This window comes from Lytechinus pictus, chromosome 9 (genome assembly GCF_037042905.1).
Source record: "Lytechinus pictus isolate F3 Inbred chromosome 9, Lp3.0, whole genome shotgun sequence".
In the NCBI taxonomy this organism is placed as follows: domain Eukaryota; kingdom Metazoa; phylum Echinodermata; class Echinoidea; order Temnopleuroida; family Toxopneustidae; genus Lytechinus; species Lytechinus pictus.
This window is the reverse complement of record NC_087253.1, coordinates 24,253,192-24,277,500: the sequence shown is the minus strand read 5'-3', so window position 1 is coordinate 24,277,500 and position 24,309 is coordinate 24,253,192. Positions and strand designations below refer to the sequence as shown.

Genomic DNA, 24,309 nt, shown 5'->3' with positions numbered 1-24,309 from the left:
GATGAGACACAAAGAGTGCATGGAGGAAATGCACTAAATGAACATGATAAAAATGATTCCCCATTGTTCAGTAAAATGATAAATAAAATCAAATTTTCGAAACTTCTACGGGAATACTTATCAACAGCGAGTGTACTTGAAATTATATTTTGATATTTTGACTAAAATGGAATGAACATATAATCATGATTGGTTGATATGAATAATACCAGTCTGAAAGCCATATCAATATCCCTGAGAAGTGTTTTGAGAAAGTAGAAAGTTGTAGATCCAATTTCAAAACGATAATTTTCAGTTCTTAGTCATTTCAATTTCCCTCTAATTGAATAAATATTTTAATTTGAATAAATCTAACATGGCCTTTTTTTAAAGACCAATGGAAAATTAATCATGAGACGTTTTCTTTCAAAATATTTTTTTTAAAAGAGTCAAATGTTTGAAAATGACATCAAATAACATAATAAACTTATCTTTAATTACAATTCCCGGTGAGAATGAAAGCTACCCATATGCAAATTTCTTTCGGTCTAAAAAGTATAATTAATTTCATGCTAGCGATGTTATCAGATTGATTAAATAAGGTTTGTCATTTGAAATATGAATGAATGAAAGATGTGTAGGACATTATGCGTTTTATTGGTAAAACAATGACATTACAATGACAAAAACAAGTGAATGTTAATAAAACCCTACATAGCATTCATTTTGTATATAGTATATATGGATGACACATTTCTGACATTTCCTCGTCTCGGATACCATATCAAATCAGGTAACTGACACTCATGAATACCTTATCGCTAGCTTCAGTTTCCCAATCATGTCAATAATAATTAAACGGGTAACTGATAGTCATGAATACCAAATCGCTAGCTTCAGTTTCTTAATCATCTAAGTAATAATAGAACAGTTGAAACTCATGAATCTCGCTAGCTTTATTTTCTTAATAATAATGAAACTGGTAACTGATAATCATGAATACCTAATCGCTAGCTTCAGTTTTTAAATAATAATGAAACGGGAAATTGAAAAGCCACGAATATCTAATTGCTAGCTTCTGTTTAGTAATAATGAAATACTCGTGTACATTCAAATATACATTATAAAACTGTAGCTATGTATATGCTGCTATACCTGTAAATCCAGACTATATTATTGTAAGTATAAACTCAAACTTTGTAACTATAGCAGTAAATCAGACTATATAACTGTAGGTATAATTTATAAATTCAAACTACCGGTATATAATAACTAAAATTGTAAATTCATATCTATAGCATGTATAGATAATTTATATAACTATAACTGGAAATTCAGAATTTGCAACTGAAGCCATGCAACTATAAGTGTAAATTCATACGTCCATCAAAAGCCATTATCTGTCTTGAATATCAATGACGAATCAAACGATATCGATTTTTTGCGGTGAAGCTGTTCATTTCACATTGTACCTAACCATCGCACCGTTCATTTGCTGTTGTCAATCCCATCTCTTTGTTTTTATCCAACCAGCTTTCATATTTTCTCATGAAACCATAAACCAGGTGCCCTATTGATGCCCTCCTACCATTTACCCCTCCCCCTAAGTTAATCAACCATTGATATCAAGTTAAGGTCAGGGGCGGATTCAGGGCTGCATAAAATGAGGAGGTAAAGAAAGTGCCACTTTCTCTAAGAACTAATAAAATGAATATTTAGAAAGAAAAATATTAAGAATCACAAATAAACAAGCAGGAGGAATGAATTCACTTGAAAATTGTTCCCAACATGCATAATAGCCTATACAAGTATCCCGACAAGCAACGACAAGGGGGGGGGGCACGCACCCCTGTGCCCCCTCTGGATCCGCCCTTTACATATGACTCCCACCCAATTGATTCTCGGTCCATTTCAGTATTGTATTTTCATCGCACTCTTTGATTAATTATAAACACATTGCACTTGTAACTGCCAGAGCGTGGAGAATTGCCCCTATAATGTGCACACGCTTGAGTATTAATGTATTATTTATGGTAAATGATGAATGATAACAATACGAGTTCAAGTTCAGAAGCACAGTTACACCAACGAACCCAGCTCCAGAACGATCAAATTTATTACGTTATAGAAGTGGCACATTACAACGATCGGTCCGGATTGGTTTCACAATGTGACTGCCCTGTTAGATAGGACTAGCGCAGCGGAGAAAAGATATTCATAGTTTTAAACCAGTTGCAACGTGGACCGTAACCTTAAAACGATCAATGATTATCGCCGATGATTGGGATTTCGTTTGTATTGTTCGTGTTGGTGTTTTCATTCCCAATAATGCTATCTGGGAGAAATTATTACACGATTCGTTGGGCAACCCTTGTCAGGGTTACGCTCCGCGGTTATAGGGCGATAAAAACTCCTGTTCGGCCAAGCCTAACGGGTTTTGATCTCTCGAGCGATCATCAAAGATTGTTATCGCTATCTACATCTGCGGATGAAATGTCATATCCATACAGAGCTACAATACCGAAGAAGTCTTTATCTTTCTAAAAAGGGGGCTAACTCAAAATCATGATGCGATGATTCTAGATCGTTATCTCGTGGAATTGATCGGGATAATTCAATGATGAACTTTGTAATATCAAATATGTAAGCGTTAATATTATCTGTTGACAACGTTTCACTATGCAAAAGCTCCCCTTTTAAACCAGTATTAGTATTATTAGAGAAGGAGGCAACGAAACACCCTTCGTTTCGCACGTGTCGCATTATCTTCACACAAAACGCTCACCCTCTCGACATCTCATTCACAAAAAGTGAACAGCAGCAAATATCGCCCTCCAACTTTATAAAGACAACAAACGGAGTGACGTCACGACCGGTGAATAGATATATCCCCCGCAGATATCGTTTAATAGTCTTTTCTGGCCCCAATTCATCACCCTTCTTCGGGTTTTGGGTTATCTTTTTGTGAATCTACTATCCTTCGGCCATTGCCGTATTGTTTGCTAAGAAATGGACATGAAAACAGTCGTAATAAGGGAAATTATCAATTTCGACCGATAATTTGAAAATCATTTGCCAAGCATGCCAAGTGGCAAGTGTCCCAATTCTACATGTCGTTTAGATTAAAATTCTCTTGAAGAAACCGGTTTCTCTGACACTGCCATGGCTACTCTGGTAACGCTGCCAGTTCTTTAAACATTGCATATCCAAGAAAAAGGGATAAAAGGGAATCACTGGAGTATCTAAAGCGCATGATAGTTTGCGTTAAATACACATATCCCGTACATTATAGAAAAGGCCAATGGTCATTAAATATAATTAATAAATTATATACCAGGAACCTCACAGTACTGTGAATCTAGTATGCCTATAATGATTATTTAGGCCCAAGTCTTTGTCTACATTTCGAAGTAAAAGAAGTGATGGCGTTTGTTTTGTACAAATCAAATTTCGTTAAAATAAACTGGCATGCTCTTTACTAAAATAAGTTGAATAGTTTAAATTTAGCTTACCATCCCTATCTTTCAAATAGAATAATTTCAGTACAAATCTGGGCATTATTCTTTGAAAGTGCAATAGTGCACTAATCTTAAAATTCAACGTTTACATTGTTCTCTTCATATATTTTGTGTTCATCAAGACAAGCTAAAATAATTCACTGATGACCGCTCTTCTCTGCGGAACCACTTGTCACCATGACACAGATCTTCAACTGTTGCTCGTTTACACAAGATGATTTACCGTTTTCAAATCCCTTACATCGATTAATAACTCTTTTAAAGGACTTAAGCCCTAACGATGAAAACACGCGCGAGCCCCCCTTTGTCTTCTTGATGCAAGTTTGATACCGGACGATTTTGAGCGAGCACGCAGATTCCGTGTACCCAACACGCATTAAATTCCTATTAATCCCACATCAACTTTCAAACTTAATGCTCATTCAAGGGCAAGAAAACGAGCCAAATTTTGATATAGAATCGCAGATTTTCACTGCTAAATCCAGGGGTGATATAATTATCATATAAGCTCACAAATCTAGGTCTTTAGGACAGGATGGCTTGAACGCCTGGTAAAAGAGAGAGATGTATTTAAAGTTTACGAGTCATTATCACGCGCTGGATATACAACGCAAATTATTTTCTAACGACATGAACGACGATTTGATTGCAGGGGAATTGGGTGGGTAGCAATCGCACACGTTTTGGTGTTTGTTTAAATCTAATTCGAAGAGAAAGCTGGACGCGTGTGCTTAGATAGTTTGGGAAGTAGTTTTCAATCGATCTTCAATAATTTGTCAAGCCAAAGTCAATCGAACTCACAGTTTCCCAGGGGCCCTTGCAGAAAGAGTTGCAATCAATTGCAACTCTAAAAATCATGCGCAACTTGATTTTCAACCAATCAACAGCGCGCATTTGGGACTTGCGATTTATTTTTTGACTTGCGTTTAAACGGAATTCTTTCTGCAACGGACCCATCGGACAAGATATCCCTGTAGAAAGAACACAATTTTCCATTGTCATGACTGTGAGGAACACAATGTGAAGTGCGAAATCACCTTCACATTGTTCCTTTCCAGAGGGCCGTTTCATAAAGCTATTCGTAAGTTAAGAGCGACTTTAAGAACGACTGGTAAACCTTTCTTACGCGCTCAACCAAATCGCCAATTAATATCACATTTACCACAAGAAAGGATCACCAGTCGTTCTTTAAGTCGCTCTTAACTTACGAACAGCTTTATGAAACATCCACCAGGTTCCTTATGCAGTGACCCGTCATGAGGATAATAATGACGACAGATAGATGAGGAATGAATGAATAAAAAGTAGATAAGATTAATGAATACAAATAAATAGTCCTTTTTTTCAAATGAATGAATATATTAATGATATTCGTAAATAGATAAATTAATGGCTAAATGAATCAATAAATAAGAAAATAAAATATTTAAACAATCAGATTATAAAATAACAACAATACCCCCCCCCCCCAAAAAAAATAATAATAAAAATAAAATAGAATAAACAAAAAGTAAAAAAAAACGGAAAAAATAATAATAAAACCACAATTGAAAAAAATACCTGTGAATCCTTAAGACCAAGTTTTGCTGCCAGTTTCTTTCTGTCCGGTTTACTGATGTACTTCTGTTGCTGGAAACGCTTTTCAAGCCCTTTTCTCTGAGCGTCGGAGAAGACAGCTCTCCTGAGCATACCGCGACGGGGCTTCCCTCGGGCTGCACCGGGCCAGGGGAACGTACCCGGTACGGGAATAACAGATGATGGCGGCACTGTGGATGAGAATGATATTTAGGAGATAGTGAGAAAAGGAAAAAAATATAAATTTAATAAATTACATGAGTTTTAAGTTTTTACTTCCCTTTTGTGTATACTTAGTACACTTGGCATACATCATCATCATAACTATCCTCATCATCCTCCTCCTCATCCTCGGCATCATCACCACCATTATCAGTACCACATGTACCACATCTTAGTAGCTCCACCACAATCAACACCAACACATCATTGTCATCATCATGGTTATTGACACCTACTTTCACCACCACCACCATCACAACTACCATCACCACCACCGCCACCACTACCATCACCACCACCACCATCTTACATCGTCATTATCACCATCCACAACCAATACCGCAACCACAGACCACTGCTAAAACCACTACCCCCATCGGCACCACCACCACCACCACCAAAACCACCACCACTAACAACACCATAACCATAAATCCTATCCTCAACACCACCACCTCCATGAAGGAACGGATTTCTTGGATCTGATGCTGTTAGGGATTGATAAACTGGGTTTTCACTGCAGTAATAACCACCACCACCACTGCTAGTAGCTGGAACACTTCAATCACCACTACACTGTAAAAAAATGAGGTGTTAAGACTGACACCAGTTGGTGTTAATAGAGGACCACACCCTGAGGTGTTAAAATTACACCCTAGGGATTGAACATAACACCAAAGGGTGTTGATGTGACAACCAAAGGTGTTGTAATAACACATGTAGGTGTTAAACTAACACTGTCAATTTAACACCGGTGTAAAATAACTGGTGTGGTCCTCTATGTACACCAATTAACACCACAGTTTTTGCTGTGTACCATCACTACGACCACCATCAATGCTACCACTACCATCATCGCAACCACCAATACCATCAACATTAACATCTCTTCAACCAGGGGCCCCATCTTACAAAGAGTTGCGATTGATCCGACCTATCGTAACTATGGAAAGTCAGCAAAGTCAACATATAAAATGCATGTTTGTTAAATAAAAAATCTAGATCTGAATGTATATCCTAAATTCATTGATTTCTTGACAATTTGGTGTGTTCTCCTTTGTATACAAAGGATATTTACAAATTTCCTATAGACAAATTTATGATGGATTTCCATAGAGTTACGATTGATTGGATCAATCGTAACTCTTTGTAAGACGGGGCCCAGGTCAATGCCACCGTTTTAATCTTACCTTGAAGAAATGGATTTCTTGGAGCGGATGTTGGAGATTGATGAAGGGAGTTTTCATAAAAGCTTCTATGGAGCGTCCCTAATGATGCGATCACTGGCCTTAGGTCGCTGAAAGCACTGTGTCCGATGCTAGATGTGCATACTGGACTAACTGCGAAATAACAACAACAATAATTACAATAATAATGATAATAATAAATATAAATATTCTATCATACTTCTTGCTTGAAATATTTTTTTCCTTATTTATGTTCATTTATTTGTATATTATTTACACAGGGTAGAGTGTCTGTTACCATGGTTTCCATTAAATTATGAATTTTTGCTCCGCACCAGGACCGCGCTAAAACTAGTCCGCACCATCGCGTCCAGTAGCAGAGCCGGTGCTACTTTTACCATCACCCATTTCCCCTTTTGTTCTAAGAGATTTTTGTAAGACTTTTCTTTATTACTTGTGTTTTAATCCTTGGACCCCATGCAAGAAAAGTACTGTCTATGAGCAGAGCTGATCCCTTCCGATTTCACTATTCTCAAGTCTCTTTGTTATATATATTGTTGTTTCTTTGTATATGCTTGTTCTTGTTATTTTTATATATTGCTTTTATATGTTCATGTGTACACTTATATTTTTTATTGTGAATTTCGGAGAATAAATAATAATAAAAAAACTTGGGCACGCCTGCCTGGTGCTGGTCTGGTGGTGATAAAGGCAGCGTAAATAACCCTCAACATTCATAAACTAAAAACTTAACGACTTAGTCCTAGACTGGTCCGGATCAGCGAGTTACTGAAAGGGGTATGAGTTCACACAATGGCCCTGCCCGCATTATGATTAAGTAGTATATTTGCATAATCAATTACAATTTTGCTAACAAATAAATTAAAAACAACACTGATACCACAAAACAATTGCATTTTAACCAACAGACATAATTTTTTACCACAAACCTACGACGGCGCGCCGTCTCCGGACCAACCGATGATATAACCATTCGAAAGAACCTGACAACGCAATAGTTTTTATTGGCCCATGGACACCGTTGCAGAAGAGTTATTATTATAATAACTTTACCATTCAATAGTAACTTCCCTGAATCCTTGATTCTAATTGGCTGATAAGCATTGTGTAAGCGTTACCATGGTAGCTACCATTGATGGCAAAGTAAATATAAAATAATATAACATAAAATATACAATATAATATAATGTAATATGATATGATATTATATGATGTTATGTAATGTAATATAATATAATATAATATGATATGATATGATATGATATAATATAATATAATATAATATAATATAATATAATATAATATAATATAATATAATATAATATAATATAATATAATATGATATAATATAATATAATATAATATAATACAATATAATATAATATAATATAATATAATATAATATAATATAATATAATATAATATAATATAATATAATATAATATAATATAATATAATATAATATAATATAATATAATATAATAGTAACTTTCATGTAATGGGGTCCCGTGGGGTTAGTTTCGTTTGATGTAACTTTAGCATTCGGGTATGTAAAAAAAAGACCCGGCAGCTGAGAACAAACTCCAGTGCAAAGAAATAAAGTGATCACCTCACAATCGTTACCCATAACACTTTTTTCAACAAGGGCTGGCGAACAAAAACTGATTTCACAACGGCCTGTGTTAACCTATAACGTATATATAAATCCAAGTATGATTTACGTGATTTAAACACCAATTTATCAATTTTCTGTAAACTCCTGGGCGTGATAAAAACAAACTCCTGTCACGTCATAACGTTTACATAGTAAGAAGAGAAGGGTCATGATATCCTCATCAAATTCCACTGGTATTTTAATCTTCTTGCCTGAAACGTCCATCAAAATCTTTCACTAATTTTGCAGATTCACTTTTTTTTAATAGTTTTATTCCATACTTTTATAGTTAACTCTGCATGCAAGTGCAGAGATTTTTATCAAGTGCACAAAAATTGTTTGTATTTACTTTTAAACAAAATTATCATATATACCCAATATTTATTTGTTGTAATTTTGTAATGTAATTAAGATAGGGGCTTGCCTCTTGTACAAGCTTTGCTTTTTTTCGGCAAGTCCCTCCGTTTTACTTTTAAATACAAATGTCATTCGAGATATCTTTGTTTACTGAATTGTGTTCCTTAAATCTATGATTATGTTATATATATTATATTTTGTCTTGTAGTATTTTCGACCTTGTTATGTTATGTTTATCATATTATGTACAATTGTGAAACGGAAATAAATAAATAAATCAAATCAATCAATCAATGTTGATTTTTCATCTGCTGACGTTTTGGTAAAAGAAGGTTATTAACTTATTAATTCTGCAGAGTTAATTTCAAATCATATTGACTTGAAAGGAGGGTGGTTTTGGCGATCCGAATTTTAAATAAATTGTGATAATTTTTTATTTGGATATTCCAACTAATAAAATATCACGAGTTTAGAATAGTAGTAGGACTACTGAAATCGAAATTCAGTCTAGTTAGACCCTCCCTGAATGAATAAAAACAAATTAAATTCCAAATCGTAATCATCGGCTGCGACTTGAAGCCGATTTGGACTTTACTCAGGGCTTGCCGCAAAGTAAAAATATGATTTCAGTATTTCTAACATCATGCCAAACTTTAAATAAAATAATTTTACTTCTTGGAACTTTCATATTTATTGCAAAATCGTGTCGCATCGGATCGCACAGTGTGAGACAGGCTTTAGGAAAAAATATAATATATAATGCGGAAGCTTAGTAATTGTTAAAAGAATATTAAGGACAATTTGCCGAATATTTTTCATTACATTATCAATAGTGTTCATCCGTTTGATTCGTCATGATTTCCAAGTTGGTATTCGCTTTGATTAGCCCCTTAAACGAAAACTTAAAGGAGAATGAAACCCTTGAAACCAGCTGAATCCATATCAAAGACAAAAATCAAAGAAACATAATGTTGAAAGTTTGAGGAAGATTGAATGAATAATAAGAAAGTTATGAGCGTTTGAATATTGAGATCACTAATGCCATGTAGATCCTCCCATTGGCAATGCGACCAAGATCTGTGATGTCACACACGTACAACTCCCTCATTACTTTAGTACTTATTTCAATTATATTCTCACTTTTATAGAGTCTATCACAAGGTGAGGTGTCCTCTTTATGAGAGGACAAGTACAGAGGTTTCACAACATTATATCATTGATGAATTGTTTGTCATATGATTAGAATGAGCAAAAAGAGATGTTTTGGGGTATATTTTCAGTGTCCAAAAGGGGAGAGTTGTTCATCTGTGACATCATAGATCTTGGTCGCATTGCCAATGGGAGGATCTCCATAACATTAGTGATCTCGACATTCAAATGCTCATAACTCTTCTATTGCTAGTCCTATTTTACTCAAACTTTTGTTGATCTTATTCTTTGATTTTTCTGCTTTCACAAAAGCTAACTTGCTCCAAGAGTTTCATTCTCCTTTAAGTTTTACTTTGCCTAACAAAACATTTCAAAAATGTTATGTGGAGCAAAGCAAAACTTGGACAGTTTTCGAATGCATCAAATCTTTATTCATATTTTGTTAAAATTTCAATGTCATGCTTGTATGATATTTCTCTACCTTTTTTCCCCAATAAAGGAGAGGAACTGTCTCTTAAAATGTGTGGGCAAACTAATAAAATGGCTGCCAACAATAGCGCGTGCGTATTACAAAAGAAGATCTTATACCTCTATAGAAAACTTAAACAAATTTTCAACACTTCTTTACCTATTCTATATCACCTAAACAAAAGGCTGATCGTGATGAGCCCTTGAGGATTTCTATATTGACTTTTCTTTAGTGTGCACACACCCCAAAACTATTTACCTTTTTGGATTTTTTTTCTCAAGTTGTCAGAAATTGCAAAGGGTTGTTAAGTAAATCCATGATACCATGTAGTCAAAGCTTAAGCAATTATTGAATTTTCTTTAAAAAAAGAGAGAATTTGTGTTGGAGTGTGCCAGAAACGCAATAAGTGGACATGTTTGAAAGCATGCTTTAGGCCCCCCCAACGATCATGAAATTGGTGTTTATATGTGAGCGAACCTGCTCATATATTCATAGCCACTTTAGAAATAATACGTCATCAATATGATCAAGCATAAGTACTGCAGGGATGGGCCAAGAAAGTGCCCCTGAATTGAACTTATTAATCAAACTTTGACTGATTTTGAATTCTTGTCTACCTGATGTGTAAGTATGTACACTAATGGTTGTGACTGAATGCGTTAACAAAATGGGAGAGAAAACAAAGAAGGAAAGATAAAAGAAAGGAATAAACGAATGATGAAAGAAGAATAAGAAGGAGGTGGAAGAGGTTGAGAAGAATGAAAAAAAGAAGAAGAAGGAGAAGATAATAAAAGACGAAGAAGAAGAAAAAAAGAAGAAGAAGAAGAAAGAGGAGGAGGAGGAAGAGGAGGAGGAGAAGAAGACGAAGAAGAAGAATATGTCTTTACTCATCATGACTATGGGATAGAAAGAAAAGAACGAGGAAAGAATAAAGTACATTAACCATCCATCTCTGAACAAAATAACGAACTGACGAAGGCAACGTTCTGCACTATTTTTTAAATGTCGCCCTCATCGACAACTTAGCGTATTGCTTACTGATTGACATATTCATACCGACATCTTTGACTATCGACTTCAACTTTATACTTTCGTTTATTATCTCTTTCCTTTCTTCTCAATTTAGCTTTGTTTTTCAATACTTGAAAAAGAGAGGGGATGATGGTGGGGGGGGGGGGGTAAATTGCCAATTTGTCTATTGCCAAAACGCCCACTCATCACGTGGTCTATCTTCATTTAGTCTAATACCATTCCGTCCATCAACATTTCGTCTAACAACCATTTGGTCCAATAACAATTTGGTCCAATAATCACTTCGTTTAATGATCAGTTTGTCTATGACCATTTCGTCTCATAACCAATTGGTCTAATAGCCTCTTTCTTTCCATTCATTTCTACCAATTAACACCAAGTCCAATTAGACCAAATGATATATGGACTGAATGGCTATTGGAATAATTGATTATTATACCTGTTATACGAAATGGTAAGTGGACGAAATGGTAATTAAACCTTTGGATAGTAGACGAACTAATAATGGTGGCCCAAATGATAGTATAGACGAATTCGTAATTGGACGAATCGGCATTGGACTAAATAAATCCCACTGCATGGTGCCGTCCCTGGATAAAACTACACCATCAGCATCAGTGTTAACAAAGCACCAAAGTAAGGATTTCAAACTGCTTGCGCTAAATTTGCGGTGTTAGGTCAACACCCAGCGGTTTCGTTTTGACATAATTTATACCATGTATACTGTTTGCTATTTCAGCACTATTTGGTGTTACATCAAATCTCTATGATGTATTTTTATTGTGTATTGACATATTGGTACACCAACTGGTTATAGAAATAATGATAAAATGATGATGATGATGATGATAATGATAAATATGATGATGATGATGATGATGACAATGATGATAATAATAATAATGATGATGATGATAATGATAAATATGATGATGATGACAAAGATGATAATGATGATGATGATGATGATAATAATGATAAATATGATGATGATGACAAAGATGATAATGATGGTGATGATGATGATAATGATGATAAATATGATGATAATGATGATGATGATAAATATTATGATGATGATGATGATGATACTGATATATGATGACGGTGATGATCATTATCCTCCTCCTCCTCCATATCGTCATCGACAGATAACAGTGACGTCATCATCATGATTATCTTTATGATGACGTCTCTAAGAACCAAAAATCAACATACATTGAATATACAATGTAAAGTAAAGAATAAAAAAAAAATCATATGTTTTATAGTCATCATTCATCATTCACATTGACAATCTAAAATTTGACATCATCTTTGGGCAAACCACCATTTCGTAGATTCATTCGATAATATTCTTCCGATCCCAAGCAATTTCGAGGAGGGGACGGCGTATTGCTTTGCCAACCCCGCTTTACATTCCAATATCGAACCCCCCCCCCAATACTTTAATCCCCATTTCAATCTCAAAATTGACAGCAATCCATTGACAAGCAAGAGGCAACAAATATAGTCAAACTTGTCAGATTTTTGACCTATTCGTCTGTGCCCGTGAAACACAAATGAAACAGAGATGAATTAGGAGAGGGGGAAAAAAAATCAAAATCAAAACAAGATCCAAGTATCTCACAATCAACACGATCAAGTCAATTCAAACATCGCAGTCTAACCCGCGAAACCGATTCCAGACCGAAATCAACTTTCACGTTATTTCTTATGAAATAGCGTCGGTCGGTTTGAAGTCAGCTCCGTTGATATGATTGCAGCATTACACTTATTTCTAATAAAAATTACGATATTACAAAACTTACGTTATATTAGTAAAAAAAAAAATTAATAAAAATAACGATTTTGGTCAAACTTACCATGTGGTGACAGACTATGAGGGGACAGCAAAGAATTTACGCCGAATTTCAAGAGGCTGGAAGCTGATGCTGGTTGCGGAGGCTGGTGGTGGCTGTTTGCCCCCGGCGAGCTGCCGGGGCTTGGTATCTGATGTCGATGATGACCGCCATGATGGAGAGGAAGACGATGAGGGGTATGATGATGGGCGGGGTGAAATGACGATGTCAGAGGTAAGGGGAGCTGATGGTGCGACTGCGTGCTCGATGATGAGGAAACGTGATTATGCGATTGCGACGATGATGTCGATGATGATGAGGAAATCGATGGCGGAGGGAGAGATGGATGTGGTGGTGACGAAGACGAACGATCACCGTGAGGATGATGGTGATGATGATGGTAGTGATGCGAGTGTTCTTGCTGCTGTGAAGTTTGGTTATTGTTGTTATTATTGTTGTTGTTACCGTTGGGAGAACTGTTGAGTGTTAGTTGGTCCTTTTGTTGACGGAGGCAGTTGCACGTCGTACAAGAGGCCGGGTGGCGGGGAATGGGTTTGTGGATTGGTGCCCTACTGGACAGAATATCCTTAACAAGAAACGATGTTGTAGAGTTCGCGATGCCACCTGCAAGGGGTTGCGGTGGTGCTGGTGGTGGCGTTTCCAGCGGAGATGATGCTGTGTTGGATACTGGTTGTGGTGCCGTTGCTAGGTGTTGCCGGAAAATTCCTTGGTACATTGGAGTCGGGGCGAGGACCCCTGAGAAAAAGGACTTCTCCTCTGAAGCGTCAACCCGTGGTTCGAGTCTCCGCATGAGATGCGGTAGTGGTAGCCCACCGGGATGTGGTAGGCCAGACATGGCGGGAAGCGTCGGCGCAAAGGTGTACGGAACTTCACCCGGCATAGCAGGGCGGTTACTTGCTCCCAGCGCAGTCATACGATCGAATCAAATCAAATCAAATCCAATAGTTGTAAATAACGACCACAGGAGCTATCAACTTCTATCCTAGGCGGCCAATCAAGATGAAAATATATCGATGATCATTCCCTGTCCAGACCTATTAGGAGAGTGATTATGTATGACCGTGAGTAATCAATGCGATCTGCTTTATGACCGCCACTAACGCAAAACCGCACCTTTGGGACTGGTGTCAACATCAGACTCCGAGAAGTAAGGCAGCCGTGATTGGCAGAGTGCGGAGCCGCGCGCTGATTGGTCAATTGTTCGGTGGTCTCGTGTTCCGTGGGCGTGGTCTGTCGACGCTCTTCTCGCAACTCTCCTCGTCCATTGGGCGGAGTTCGCTGAAGAGTTTCATGGCGCATGCGCTGAAGACTTGATAAATGAAGGGAAAGTTAAAAGTCATAGTTTGGTATTTGTGCAAAGTGAATGAGCAAACACACTTTAAATTATAACAAGTAATTAGATTCAACGACATTTCTCCCCCTCTCTCCCTCTTTCTCTCCTCTAAACCACTCCTCCCACGATTTTTGCATCATAATGCCTGCTCTTCAAAACATAGCCCCCTTTCATCTCCTTTTAGCGTAGCACCATCCATTTATAACCCAGTCTAATTAATAAAAAGAAATAAATCACACGCGAGTGGCATTGCAAATCAATAAAAAAGGAAGAATACATTTTTTTTCTTGCTCCTCTCTGCTGATTTCACTTAATTCTTTGTTCTTTTCATGTTTATTGTCTGGCAGAGCAGTATACTTGAACGTGAATAATTTGAGATATAAAATGAGGGGCGGGGTGGAAGAAGCATTTTTTTTCTTCGAAGAAGCCATTCTGAGACGCTATAGCCCCATATGACGCATAATATTGATGGTAATAATTACAAAGGTTGTTGTGATGGTGGGTTACTCAATTCATAACCTCATTACATTGAGAATGAGTTGTACGAGGACGCCGGTTTTTTTTCTTCTTTTTTCTGTCGCTTCCTTATTCTGTCTCTTCGTATGGTGTCCCGTTCTCGCTTACGATAATTCTTTTTCCTTTTCTTTCTTTCTTTCTTTCTCTCTTTCTTTCTTTCTTTCTTTCTCTCTTTCTTTCTTTTTTACTTTCTTTCTTTCTTTCTTTCTTTCCTTCTTTCTTTCTTTCATTCCTTGCTTCCTTCCTTTCTTTCTTTCTTTCTTTCTTTCTTTCTTTCTTTCTTTCTTTCTTTCTTTCTTTCTTTCTTTCTTTCTTTCTTTCTTTCTTTCTTTCTTTCTTTCTTTCTTTCTTTCTTTCTTTCTTTCTTTCTTTCTTTCTTTCTTTCTATCTGTCTTAAATACAAAAACTGAAATATGTAATATAAATGAAAAATATAGTTATTAGATTATACTTTCATAATGTATCCTCTTTCTCCTTATATCATCACATCTCCAACCCCCCCCTCCGACAAAACGGTGCATTTCTGTTACTTCAAACAACCCCCTTCGCTTTCCTTTTGACCCTCGTCACGTCCGTACTCTCATACCCCTCCCCCATTTTCCCATACCTTTCTTAAACTTTCTTTTACTCAACATGCCTTATGAATTATGCTTTGATTATCACCCCCCCCCCCGTCCACTCACTCTCTCCGTTCGTCTCGTCGTTCTCTGATTTCGCCACACCAAAAGTAGAAAAAAAAGTGAGCGTCTTTGTTCGGATGGGATCGTATGAAAGTCTTCGGAGAAAACATTGGATGACGAATTAGAATTCACCATCATGACGATCATCTCTGAATTTCATGAGGATTGAGATTTCGATGAATGTTTATAAGGATGTGTGTAGGATCTCAGCATTTAAATAATCATAGAGAAAACAATAAATTGATCAAGCAAAATTCAAAATGCGTCCTGTTTATTTTATGTCGAAAAGACACGAAATGTAGGCCTTTATCTCAACATCTGACATAATTATCATGATCATTTAGGCATACACACATAAACAACTGAACTTTAACCGATTCCAGAATTTGACTAGGATGCAAAAACAAAACCCAATGCGATTAATATATCTAAGTGGTTTAACTGCAAACACTTTATGAAACAATATTGATTTTAACCCCTTTTCGTGGCAAACCATAAATACCATTAACTTTCACTAAGTTTCCCTAATTCGACCGCTGATTGCGCCATCGAAACCGCACAGCCAAAACGCCCGTCCCTGCCGGCTTCGTATATCTTATGCAGCCACTGACAGCTAACAACGACCTGTAACAATGCTCTGGTCAATGCGGCCAGGCTCGGAGCAGTGCCCCTTGGGGGAAGTCATGCGGGAATTGCCGTATTGTCTCGGCCAGAGCTCTGGCTAGTCTTCTATCGAGAGAAAGACCCAAAGTCTTCCAGTTATTGTCCTAGATCTAGAATCTCATTTAGAGAAATGACTTGAGAATTTGAGTTGAGAACATCGAAGCATTATTTCAGAAATCGTAACAAGCGAATAAATCAAGATTTTCATTCACAATCCATCTATTAAAAAAAAAATGTGTGTAATAATGACCACCCCCGCACCAAGCTCCCTTCCGGAACACACATCAATATAATATTATCTATTCACTTTTTCATTATTTCATTTTTATCAAATACTATTTCGGGGGGGGGGGGGGGTGGGTGTAGGGTAACTGAGTTGAGTGAAATTAAACTAACGTTTGTTGTAGGTCTATGGGTTAACAAACTGGCTCGCTATAATTCCTACACAAAAATTTTATTCACTTGAACATGGAGATGAAACTGAGAGAAATAATTCATATTCATGAAAACCATTCAAGCAATGCGCCAGATATTTAGAGGGGGTCATACAGGACATATGGGCTAAATCTTTATGGGAAGGGGAGGGGGGGGGGGGGGAGCAATCGTTAGTTCCTTGCATATTGATAAGACTTACATATCGTGCAGTGCTCAACCAAAATACTATTGTAAAGCGTGATTAAGAGCTGATTAATGGGCTCCAAACATTCCATGAATTTCTATAAGGTATTCACTTTACCTTGATCATGCAATTATTGAAAGTGCCAAATGCATATTTAAGGACATGAGAGTGATGTTGCTGGTGCTGTTGCTCGAACCCCGGACCTGCGGCAAGCCTGTCACCGCCACACCAAACGAGAAACTGACTCTAAACCAACCGATGATGGTATATATGCCACTGGAAATAACGCTAAATCGCTTTGGTCGGTTTGAAGACGGTTTCGTTGGCATAACTGTTAGTATCAGGGGGTTGGGAGAATGGGGGGAGGGGAGGAAATGATGAAGTCATACTAAAAGTCATGCACCTGCACCAATATACCCATCAAAATCGCGAAGATTGTGTTTTTTAAAGAAATAAATCCCATGTGTTCAACAACAAATGGGTAGTTGTTTCAGGAGTTGTTATTGGAGTGGTGTATTGGAGCTGGGTTTTTGGAATCGTCTTCAGGGGCGAACCCCAAATTTTCCGAAAGGAGGGGGGGGGGGGCGGGATTCCCAGGATGTCGATTTCTGGAGAAGGGGGAGGGAATCCTTCTTTTAATGCGAATGTAGAAAAAGAAGGGGGTGGTCTCACTCTTTGAAAGGACCTCAACAATATATATTTCTCATTTCCATGATGTCAGGGAGTAAAAATACAAGTTGTTGGAAGAGGGGGAGGGGCAGATGCCCCTTTCACCCCCCAGCGCCCCCTTGGATTCATATCTGATTGTTTTGTTGTCTCCTAGGGCTATATACACGTTGATGAGAGACCATATAAACCACAATTATGAGCGTGATGATCATGATGGCGGTAATGAGAACCCTAACGAAATATCCCAATACAAATTGCCAACCGAATTTAGCCTAGACCCAAGACAAATCTCACAAAGCTTGAAAGGATCGTTGAAATTTTCTCAAACTGATTTTCCCTAAACCAAACAAAAACGACACTATTCACCATTGTAAATCAATGATACACTTCGCTCTTATCAGAGATAAAATGCTTATGATCACAGAATATCAAAGTCCAAAATGAAATGTCGCAAAGAACTGCGATGAACAGCGAAATTAAAATCATAATCACCTTGTATAAAATAAATGCGAATGGCTTGACGAGAGGCTAGAAAGTTTAAGAGAACGGTTATTTCAGCGCTTTCCTTTGAGGGAGGTCCGAGAAAACAAGAGGGAGGAGTGAGACGGTATAAGAATCACCGCTCAGTTTGCTTGTTGACAAAAGCACAGGGGCTATTTTTCACCAAAACAATATTTTTACTTCGCTACACTTTGTTAGTTTTTGCGTTGAATAACGGGGACAGGTATTGTCGGAGCGCGAGCGGGGCGGTTCGAGTTTACCTGCCGGCCAGTGACGGGGGATAGTGGCACGTGCCGGGGCCTCTATTCATCTTTTCGGCCGGAGTCTTTTAAGTCAAGTTTCTCGCTTTATTCTTATATTCATAGACCACTGCACTTTATATTCGCTTTTATTCGTTGATTTATCATTATCAAATCATTTTTATTTCGTTCTTTTTAAGTTAATAGGTTTGTGTTTAATGTATGAACAATCATTATAGGCACATGCTCTCAACTATTTCATTATCTAAATTATTATTATTATTTTATTATTTTTGGTATTTATTTATTTATTTATTTATTTATTTTTTTTTTTTTTGGGGGGGGCGGTTTCATATTGTACAGCATACGGTCCTATATGAATGCATACTTATGTTAATTTGCAATAAATTTAATCAACAGATAAGGCTTGCATTTCTATCGTTTCTTATTTCTTCTTCTTCGCAGCTCTGGAAACAATGCCTCTTCGATTTGTCACTTAAAAAGTCACAAGGGACATGGGGCCCGGGCGGGGGCAGTCGCCATACACTTTTTACCATTATCAGTTTTAACATTAATCTCCTATGAACATGATGAACGTGTTTCCTGCACAAAATGACTTAAGTCAATATATAAGTTCAAGTGAAAGTTCGAGTTTTAGGTTTGGTTTATTCAAATATCAACTCTACTTGATACAACATTTCAAAAAAATTGAATTAATACGATAAGCAATGTGATAATCACACTCGGCCATAGTGAATATAATGAAAACTTATGTTGATAAATAGGTTTACACTTCGTCCACATCAACTCAACATAACGTCTTGTAACAGTGAGTTTGGTTATGAATAGTTTGGTAATCTAGACTAATATACTAGTCATCACAGTCTATAACAATCGAGTCAAATTTGACCAGAACCACATTGTTGCCTATGTGATTACAAATCTGATTAATTACTAATTATCATTATTATCATTGTTATTTACAAGATATAGGTAAATTTAAATAAAGCAATTCGATTATTTCATAAGTCATGATTGTCTTAGTTTAAAAAAAAACACGAAAATTTCTCCATGGACCCTTGATATATGTAAACTTATCACTTTTGACTAGAATAATGATATGTTTTCCGGGTCCTATTTGGTAACTTTCAGGCATGTATACCCATTGCATGTTGAAATCCTCATCCAGGCCAAACGCGTCAATAGCTGAACGTTGTAATGAAGTTATGGGGAAATCGTTGGGGATTCGCAGACGAAAAGACATACGCCCTCTTTAGTCAAAGGGCAATAGTATAGGGTTTGTTCCTCGGGGTTTGCATCATGATTAGAAAAGATCCACTATTCGATGTGCATTCTGTTCAAACTTTATCAAGATGTAATTGATTGAAGTATATGAAGGATACTTTCGTCAGAATATTTCATTATCTACAGTCTTCGTGTATAGGTTATATTTGTTCCGTGATTGTTCAAATTTCTGGAAACAATGCCTCTTCGATTTGTCACTTAAAAAGTCACAAGGGACATGGGGCCCGTTAGCTGATATATTAAACTCATCTTTCCATCTAGGTGTCTTTCCTCAAATGTGGAAGTATGCTGAGATCATTCCTGTTCCTAAGTCTTCCCCACCAACAATCAACGAGTTAAGACCAATTGCATTAACATCATTTTTTGCGAAGATTGCGGAAACATTTATTGCAAAATGGCTTTGGGAAGATATTTCGAACAGAATTGATCAAAATCAGTACGGAAACAGAAAAGGAATTTCTACATGTCACTATTTGATTGGGTTGTTACATGAATTAATTAGGAATGCTGATAAACCTAAGTCAATATCAACAGTCATACTGACGGATTTTTCGAAAGCTTTCGATCGGATAAATCACAATATTCTTATTACTAAATTATGTGAAATGCATGTTCGACCTTGTATTATATCTTTGGTAGTAGATTTCTTAAGTAATCGTCAACAAACTGTGAAGTATAGGGGCCAGTTATCGAAATCAAAAAGCAGTGTCACGGGTGTACCCCAGGGTACCAAACTTGGTCCCATTTTATTTTTGATAATGATAAATGATGCATGTAGTGATAGCAAATTGTCATATTTTAAGTATGTAGATGACTTAACCATGGTAGAGTGTAGAATGACTAATCAAACTTCACAAATGCAAACTGAAATTGAATTACTCGAATCATGGACTTCTCGAAATGGTATGGAACTCAATGCATCAAAATGCTCTACAATGTCAATTTCATTTTCAAAACAACCTCTTCAACCGCAAGTGATTTATATAAATAATACCCAACTGCAATGTGTAACCACGGTGAAAATCCTAGGAATTACAATTCAGAATGATTTAAAGTGGAATGCTCATGTAACCGAAATAATGAAAAAGAGCAATAAAAAGTTATACATGCTAAGAAGATTGAAAGCTTACAATCTACCTGAATGTGATTTGTTAACAGTGTATATAGGGTATGTAAGACCAGTCCTAGAGTATTGTGTACCTCTATTCGCCGCATCTCTTACTTTGAAACAGATAAAAGTTTTTGAAACTGTCCAGAAAAGAGCATGCAAGATAATATTAGGAACCAAATATCTATCTTATGACATGGCTCTAAATACCTTAAATTTGAAATTGCTTGAAAGTCGAAGAGTAAAACTTACCACAGATTTCGCTTTAAAATTAGAAATGAATCAATTGTACAAAAACTGGTTACCTCCACTGAAAACCAACACATTCAATTTACGACATATGAATAAATATAAGGAAATTCCATGTAAAACAAAAAGATTTCAGAACAGTGCTCTTCCAAGTCTGACAAGATTATTAAATAAGTACCATGGTAAATAAGTTTGAAATTTATGTAACGAATGTGCAATATTGTAATATCTATCATCTCAATTTTTATCAATTTCAACTCCATTTTTAACTGCATATGTAATTTTAATTTGTATATTCATTGTATATCCTAGTAATTTTGATTATTGTTTTATAATGGCATTGTGTAAACATGTACAATTCAGTCTGTGACTGCCAATCATGTTTTTTTTGCAATAAACCTGAATTGAAAAAATAGTTTGAAAGTGATCGTGTGAAATATTTTCATCCATAATCATAATATTATTATAATTCAGATAGCTTTTTCACCATAATGCTCTCGAAGAAGATGAGTGGAATTGTTTACTCTTTGAGGATTGAAGTTAGTTGAAAGGGAGATTTAAAGGAATTATATTGGCATCTATTGTGATTTGGGTATTTTCTTTTCGCTTGGGAGTGTGGTCATCCCCAAAGAGTAACACATTTCTATACACCGAATTACTCGCGTGCGGGTCTGGGGGGCGGGGGGGGGGGGGGGGAAGGGGGTCAAAGTACCCCATTGCCAGAATTGGTGCGGTTCTTAGGGGAGGGGTGCATGAGATGACGTAAGGGTGGCGTCGTATATTTCAAAATGTAATTACTGTATCAGACCTCTCTTTTTGATATTTTATTCTTTCTTTTTCTCCCAATTTTTTTCTCCCTCTGTATGTTTCCCTATTACTTGACAAATCATAGGGATGTGGATGACTGCCCCCCCCCCCCCGTGATACTGCTTCTGTTTACACGTGATCGTTGTGAAATGGTGAGGGAAGGGGTTCGCGGTATTAAAATAACCAGAAGTCAAACAGACGAGTCGTTTTTTTTTTAAATAAAAGTGAGGGGCGACTAAAACTATCATCCGTAAACCCAACAAAAAAATGCGATCCTATACCCCAAACCTTCGTAGCTATGTTGATGGAAATAGTACCTCTACTTAAAAAGATGAAAATAAGAGAGCAAATGTTAACAAGATATAAAATGACTGTTACAAAATAAGAACACGCCGAGGTGTAAAGATTCGGATTCTAGTTTTGTTAACAATTTTTTTCAAAACGATGCATTTTGCCAAATGGCGTTGTGATACCAACGGCCTGCTATCTTATCCCACTCAATCTTGTTTTCATTAACCCAGGCGAAAAAGATACGAAAAATCAGAAAAATATCACCCCTTTTTGCCACTGTAACCAGTTCAAATCGCAGCAACTGTGAAAAGACCCGAGGGCTGTATGGTCGATTGCGGGTTTTCGAAACCCACTTGACGGGGAAGGGTCGGGTTGGAACTGGTGGAGGCTCCGCTAAAGCCAGTGCGCGTTGAAGCAGAAACGGAGGACGGTTGTTTTTAGCGAGTTACTCAATGCGGCCACCAGTTCCCTTGCCCCGGGGTTCGGCGGAGGGAAACACTTAATAATTATCCATAAGTTATCTTCTCTCCAGGAAAGTGTTGATGCGTGCTTGACTCGTGTAGGTGAAAGAAAATATCAAAATAGGTCATTGCATTAGACATGTTAGAAAAGGATAGATAGGAAAATAATGATGATGATAATAATGATTATGGAGATTTATATTTAAAAAAAATGTATGTGAAAAGATCCCAAGATAAGATAAGGAATACGTTAACAGATGCTTGTTCTAAAACGAAAAGCATTGTTATGAAATAAGAAACGTAATGACTCGTTCACAAGTACCATGGCATTACGAACTTCTACGGACGCCGTACGGATGAATTAAAGAAGGCCATATACGAAACAGCTTTCGCGTACCGTTTGTTCGCAGCTTGGTCAATGGTCTTGTCCAATATTTTTTAACATCGTAAGGAACCCTCCCTTTGTGAGGCAGCCGTACCAACGATGTAATAACATCGTAAGAACCACTCAAAAGTTGCACGTACGACCATCTTCCGGCAACAGTAATCGTGAAATGACGGTAAGTCTGAAGAAAGAGTAGCTCAAGACGTTCATACGAATTCTAGGGCTATTGTATAACCGACAGTCATTTCATTCTCAAGAAGGGCTTAAGTTGTTCTTAAAAAGGCCGTTAGTTACGCTCATACGAATCTCTACGAACTCCAGAATTCGTACGAACAGTTAGATTCGTGCGAAAGCATCATTCGTACGAGTCTTTGTGGTTTATTTCCAATTTGTCTAATGCCAATTCGTCAAATTGCCACTCGTCTACTACCATTTGGTCTATCATCAGTTCGTCTACTCACCACATGGTCTACTTTCATTTAGTCTAATGCCATTCCGTCTAATAGCCAGTCGGTCCAATAGCCATTAAGTCCATATACCACTTGGTCTAATTAAACTAAAGCGTTAATTGTGTAAATGAAAATGAATGAAAGAAAATGGGTATTAGACCACCTGGTTATTAGACGAAATGGTAATAGACGAAATGGTGATTAGACGAAGTGATGATTGGACCAAATGGTTATTGGACCAAATGGTTGTTAGACGAAATATTGATTGACGGAATGGCATTAGACCAAATGAAGGTAGACCATGTGGTGAGTGGACGAGTTGGCAGTGGACGAATTGGCAACTTACCACATTTGTGACCGTAGCTTATGACGAGAGGGGAGGGGGCGGTAGGATGAGAACAAATTTTAACATAATAACTCGGCGTTATTAAAACATAACCCTACGGTGCAAGATTCCATGATGATGCTACTCTCTCAAAGAATGTAACTCCATGGTTCAATACTGAGTCACTGTGCCAAAGTTCCTTACCATGGTGATGTTCCACTTTAAGGATAAGTCCATCCCGACAAAAGAGTTGACTTGAATAAAAAAAGAGCTATCCAACAAGCATGGAAAGCATGAAGAGGTGTTGTGGCTCAGTGGATAAGTCTCCGGATTTTGAACCACAAGGACCGGCGTTCAAATCCTACCGCAGCACTTGCATCCTTTGGCAAGGCGTTTATCTACATTATTCACTCTCCACCCAGGTGTAGTAAATGGGTACCGGGTTGAAAGGAATTCCTTGAATGCCCGAGCGCACGATCGGGATAGCTGTGCTAAAGCTGAGTAATAGCAAGGAGATGATATTTCCTTGGTAATAGTATGCAGCGCTTGGAAACATATTTTGTACTAAGCGCTATATAGATGTTGAATACTATTATTATTATCATGATACTAAAAAACTTAATTAAAACTTTGATGTAAAATTATGACATTTTTTATTAGTTATGACATTTTAATGTTTCGCTT

The 24,309-nt window shown here is 37.0% G+C and overlaps 1 protein-coding gene across 1 annotated transcript in view; it reads right to left on the bottom strand.

The window, feature by feature from the left end:
- Positions 1 to 14,113, bottom strand: part of LOC129268654 (homeobox protein DBX1-like) — a 15,949-nt gene extending 1,836 nt beyond the window's left edge. The window contains exons 1-3 of the mRNA XM_054906181.2: positions 13,029 to 14,113; positions 6,485 to 6,634; positions 5,058 to 5,263 (exon numbers count right to left, since the gene is read on the bottom strand). Coding sequence (XP_054762156.2) covers positions 5,058 to 5,263; positions 6,485 to 6,634; positions 13,029 to 13,938 — 1,266 coding nt within the window. The 5' untranslated portion in view covers positions 13,939 to 14,113. The remainder of the gene's footprint in view (positions 1 to 5,057; positions 5,264 to 6,484; positions 6,635 to 13,028) is intronic.
- Between the last annotated feature and the right edge of the window lie 10,196 nt (positions 14,114 to 24,309).